The 5356-nt window shown below is 53.7% G+C and overlaps 1 protein-coding gene across 1 annotated transcript; it reads left to right on the top strand.

The window, feature by feature from the left end:
- The first annotated feature begins 2515 nt into the window (after window positions 1-2515).
- On the top strand, window positions 2516-5023 carry Nkx2-8 (NK2 homeobox 8). Its single transcript, XM_034514633.2, has 2 exons — window positions 2516-2882; window positions 3500-5023. Exons 1-2 carry the CDS (start codon window positions 2735-2737, stop codon window positions 4054-4056), a joined length of 705 nt encoding a protein of 234 aa, XP_034370524.1. The 5' UTR covers window positions 2516-2734; the 3' UTR covers window positions 4057-5023.
- Window positions 5024-5356: the final 333 nt, after the last annotated feature.

A 5356-nucleotide genomic window follows, 5' to 3' on the forward strand; every position in this document is an offset into this window, starting at 1 on the left:
AATATTCAAGGATGTGTTTTAGCAGGGAAATGACTGGGCTCTGTATGATCAAGAAGTGTAGGGTTTCCCAGGACAAACACATGCACACAAGACCGAGGCTGAAGAATATCAAGTGGGAAGTGATATTAAGAACGCACCCTAAATCCAAGTTCTCTCTCAGAACACAACTGCTACAAAGGGGATGCATAGCTTGGGAGCCAAACTCTAAGAGTAAAAGCAAATATTTGGGGCTGAAGAACCCTTAAGAGCTGAAGAGTGTCATTTACGTATTTCTACACATCAATGTGGTCTTAGAATGTTAAAAAGATTAAAAGGCTAAGAGAGGTCAGTCATCCCAGGGAAGACTCTTGTACATTTCCTAACCTGGCTCTTCCTAAAATTGTTAAATGCGGGGGGGGTGGGGGGGTGGGGAGGGCACAGTCGTCTGGAGAGTCCTTCACAAACTGAAAAGTTGACACATCGACTCCTAGAATGTCCTGCAAGGTGGATTAGAGTCTGACAACGAATCACAACACAGATAGGGCAAAGAAATTCGAGAGGGAATGAGAGTCTGAAACTAATAGTCTAAGAAATTGCCAAATCTATTCGTCTTGGGAGAGAGCTAGAGAGGGCGGGGGAGGGTTGGGGGGAGCGGAGGTCCGATGGGTGGGTGGTGGTGGGGGAATCTCAAGATTGATTTTTTTTTTCCAGAGGCAGGGCTGGGATGCACACAGGTTTCCAAGCCTGAGCGGCCTCGCCTGGCACAGCTTCCAAGTTCGCACAGGGTCTTGGAATCTACACTCAGGCTTCCCCAAAACTCCAACCACCTCCCGCCAAATCTCTGGCTCCCGCCTGGGTTTTCACTGCAGAAAGGTCAGCACAGTCATTTCAATTTAATCTCATTTAAAAAGACATAACTAATAAATCTATTGCCAGGGCCACAGAAAGACGGCCAGCAGAGTCGATCTATCTCCCAATCCCATTGAATCCCATTGAAAACCATGACAACACCGGACAAGCTCCGATTTATCCCAGCGAGCTAAAGCGCATTGTGAGCAGACGTCAATCACGCATTATTTCGGACTGAACAAATGCAAAATCTTTGCTGGAACAAATGCTTCCAACAGGTCCGGGCGTCCCAGCTCCATTTCCCCTTTGTTTGTGGCCTAGCAGTTGGCCTGTAGTGGGCTAGCCTCCGCCCGACCACCCAGCGCGCGGTGCCACCGGCCACTTCAGGCACGCTTGGTAGGACTGCAGCTGGGGGGGGGCAAGCTGGGTGAGGGGGGTGTCGGGGAGCCACGCCCTTGTCAGGTTCGAATTCAGGCTCAGCAAAGCCCAGTTTTCGGGTGCGGCTACCCAAATGCAGCTCTTATCCCTGAAATTTAGAAACCAGATACCCAAATAACTAGCTGGATGGAAAGAGGCTTCTGAGACCGCACTCAAGCGCTAGAGGCCAACAGAATGTGCCCGCTCCTGCTTCTGCCTGAATCCACCCTCTCCTACCCGCTCCACCCGCCTTCCACGTGGATCATTTTATCTGTGCTCTGTTGGGGACTAGACTAGAGGATCTGGGAGAAATCTCCTGCCAGGAACATTTCTTTTGGGTGGGACTGTTGCTAACTCTGCCTATCCGCCCAGTCTAATGCCAGGCGGGGCAGCTGTGCCTCTTATGCTGCTAACTTGGAAACTGGCACTGACTTTGGTGACATTGAGATGAGGGGCAGGGAAGAAACCAGAGCGACAATATGAAGGAAGCCTGAATGCGTTGGTAGGCCTCCCTACAACCGCTACCACCCCTTGGGTCCTTGAATGGAGGGGCTCAGCCACAGAACCCCAGACTCAGGACTCAGAGGCCAGACTAAGATGGGCATTTCTGAATCTGGATTTTGGCTGTCTCCGTGTTGTCGGCCTGAGGAGACAGACCCAGGTCCGGAGCTCTCCCGCAGGCTCCCAGCCCTTTCAGATTGTGTGTGGAGTGTGGGTGGGTGTGTGTGTGTGCGTGGGGGCGGGGGTGAGGCTCCTGCAAAACTTGTGCCCCAGACATCTGTTAAGACTAGGGGTGCTACCAAAAAACAACAACAACAACAACAAAAAAAAAACAAACAAAAAAAACAAAACAAACAAACAAAAGAACTGCGCCAGTTTAACGTAGTTATAAATCACTCCCCAAATAATTACTAGAAACTACCATTCCAGCAAGCAAGCTCGGAATAAAACAAACAAGGAGTCATAAGTCGCCCCACCCTCCCCAGCACTATCACCCAGCCCGGGCCCCATGTCAGCCTGAGAGGAGAAGGAAGCTGGGGCTCGGTTGGGAGGACCGCGGTCACTGTTCGCCACCCAAGATGTTATTCACTGGTAACAATCCCCATTATCTGTCCCCACTTTGGTCTAATCAGACAATCACTAATACCAGGCCTGCTTCCTGCGACCTCTGGGAGGTAGCCTTGCAGAGGGGGCGGGCGCCGGGAGGGGCGGGGCGGGGGCGGAGATGGCACCTTCCGGACTTGCTCCGGCTTCGCTCTAGCACTCATTCAGGTACTTAAGACCCTGGACACCCCGATCGGGGCTTTCAAAGCCTACCGGGTGGAGTGGCGAGGGCTGTTTATATAAACAGGGATTTCTCCGCAAAGGCGCTGACATCCTGAGGCCAGCTATGGAGAGCGCCTCCCACTTCCATCCTTAGGAGCACCGTCTCCTGCGGCCCCTGGGTTCCTAGCCTGCCCTGCTCCCCCACTTCTTCCCCTCCTCGGCCATGGCTACCTCTGGACGCCTCGGCTTCACCGTTCGTAGCCTCCTGAATTTACCCGAACAGGACGCGCAGCCCCGGGTGAGGAACGAGCAACAGACGTGCGTTCCTCAGACCGCCGCCTGGATGGAGTCGGAGCGCAGCCACTACCCGTGTGAGTGAGTCAGGACTGCGGTGGGGGGCGGAGGAGGAACCCAGCCAAACCTCTGGGTTCAGGGACGGAGAGTGGAGATCCCAACCCAGTCAGGTTTCTTTGACCCTAGGGTAAGAGAGAAGCTCTGTGGTCCTCAAACCGACAGGCGGGGCGTCCGGGTCCACATCCTGAGAGTAGATCCCTGGACCCGGACTGCTGAGGAAGGACGTGATTTTGGTATCTGGCGATCCAAAAAGGTCAGGATAGTTAAAGATTTGAAACACCTTCCTTCTGTGTCCCAGGGCTTTGCAAACTTTGTCAGAACGGAGGTGACCAATATTGGTGACCCAGCTTGTGGGAAACTAGTTTGCCTGCTCAGCTGCTGTTGCGACTCCTTTAAGAGAACCTCAGGGTGGGTTTCTCCAGGGCACCGTCTCAGGTCTGCTGATTACTTTTCTAGTATGGTCGTAAGAGTAGGGGACGCGGGTGCCCAGATGTGAATCCAGCGAAGCAAATGGCTCGCAAAGTCCGGAGCAAGGGAATGGGGGACTCCAGGTGGAAGCGAGGGTGGGAGACAGGTCCGAGACACTCGCAGAGGCTGGCCTCTTACCAGGCGATGTGTGCTTTGTGGTTCCCAGCCTCAGATGAGAGCGGCCTGGAGACAAGCCCAGCAGACTCATCGCAGCTAGCTTCCCTGGGGCGGGCGTCCCCCGGTTCCGACGCGGAGAAGAGGAGGAAGCGGCGGGTGCTGTTCTCCAAGGCCCAGACCTTGGAGTTGGAGCGGCGCTTTCGGCAGCAGCGCTACCTGTCGGCTCCAGAGCGGGAACAGCTGGCTCGACTTCTGCGCCTCACGCCCACGCAGGTCAAGATCTGGTTCCAGAACCATCGCTACAAGCTGAAGCGTGGGCGAGCGCCAGGGGTCACAGAGTCTTCGGATATGGCAGCATCAGCTGATCTGCATGCCGCTCCTGGCCTGCTGCGCCGCGTAGTGGTACCCGTGCTGGTTCACGACCGGCCACCATGCAACGGCAGGGGTGAGGGGACCGCTGCGGTGCCCCAGGACAAGTGCAGCGCCCGCCCGGCCACTGCGTGCCCAGTGCCAGGCTATGCCGCTTTTGGACCGGGTTCGGCGCTAGGCCTCTTCCCTGCCTACCAGCACTTAGCACCACCAGCTCTGGTCTCCTGGAACTGGTGAGGCTGCTGCGGGGTGCCTAGAGCCACCCTAGCCTTGGGACGTTGCTGTTTGGCGCGCCGCAGTAGAGCTACAGCCAAGTCAGGAGGTGACCCTTGCAGGGGGCCCTTCTTGAGTCCTGGGTCCCTGGGCTGTCCTAACCAGCAATGGCAAAAACAAAACAAAACAACAAAAAAACAAAACAAACAAACAAACAAAAAAACCGAAAGGGACTTTCTCCAAAACTCCTGATTGTTGTCCCACCGCCAATTTCAGAGCTAGATTTTATTTCTTGAGCATTGTTTGTATATTTTTAAATAGTGACTTGTATGAAGCAACTTATTTTTAAATAAGAAATAGAGTGTTTTTCTCCTTGATTTGTGCTGCTAGATCATACTGTGGAGGGTTGGGTCCCTGGCGCTCTTGCCACTAAAATAAATACGAACTGGTTTCCCTTGACTGGAGCTGGGAAGACCCTTTATATTGAGGCCCACCACCGGTTATACTGTAGGTCAGAATGAAGTCCCAGCAAGACTTTGGGAAGGAAAGGAGTGGAAGGAGGCAACTGAGGCAAATTCAATCAACTGGTGGAGTCTCTGCGGAGTGGAGCTGGTGGCTCCTTAGTCTCTGGCTCAAAGACTGAGAGTGAATCCTGCTTGGCAAGCAGGGTCTGGCTCAAGGCTGGTTCTAGAACTTGGGGACTGAGCAGCTTGGAACCAAGGAACTTGGAACCTACAGTTAATGTCCTGAGTGCTTCAATTTGCTGTTGTTTCCCGCCTCCTCTACCTGGCAGTGGTGGGACTGGATAGGGAGGGTAGTGAAGAAATAAAAAGGCCACCGGGAATGACTGGTACTGGGCACTACTTCCAGGCTACCCTAGAGAAAGAGGATGGACCTGGGAGATTTGGTAATGCTATGTTGGGATGCGATCAGCTAGTGAGAGCCCAGTCAGCAATGCACACAGGGAATGATCTCCTTTCCATTCCAGACTTCGGTTTGCATCTGTTCTTTTCCTGCTTATATAGAGAGGAAGGACCTCCAGGGCAGGCAGGCACTGTCCCCAAGCTGAAGCTGTGACCTTATTTCTGGAAACCCATTTCAGAGAGATAAGAGGAGAAAGCTGTCCAGTTGGTCCAGAAATAGGGACAAGGCCCCTGATGAGGTCTCAAGAATAGGCATTGGGCTTGGTAAAGGTCCTCCCAGCTTTCTTGTCCAAGGAGGAAGAGGAGGAAGAGGAGAAACAGGAGGAGGAGAAGGAGGGGGAGGAGGAGGAGGAAGAGGAGGAATTGGCAAGGTTGTCACCTGGGATGGGGGTGGGTGGATG

Source organism: Arvicanthis niloticus, chromosome 11 (assembly GCF_011762505.2).
Source record: "Arvicanthis niloticus isolate mArvNil1 chromosome 11, mArvNil1.pat.X, whole genome shotgun sequence".
Taxonomy (NCBI): Eukaryota; Metazoa; Chordata; class Mammalia; order Rodentia; family Muridae; genus Arvicanthis; species Arvicanthis niloticus.

What these genes read in the sequence shown, in the direction of transcription:
- Nkx2-8 (XM_034514633.2), top strand. Translation starts at nt 2,735, where the DNA reads ATGGCTACCTCTGGACGCCTCGGCTTCACCGTTCGTAGCCTCCTGAAT. An exon ending in GGAGCGCAGCCACTACCCGT is followed by an intron (nt 2,883 to 3,499) that starts GTGAGTGAGTCA and finishes TGTGGTTCCCAG; the next exon opens with CCTCAGATGAGAGCGGCCTG.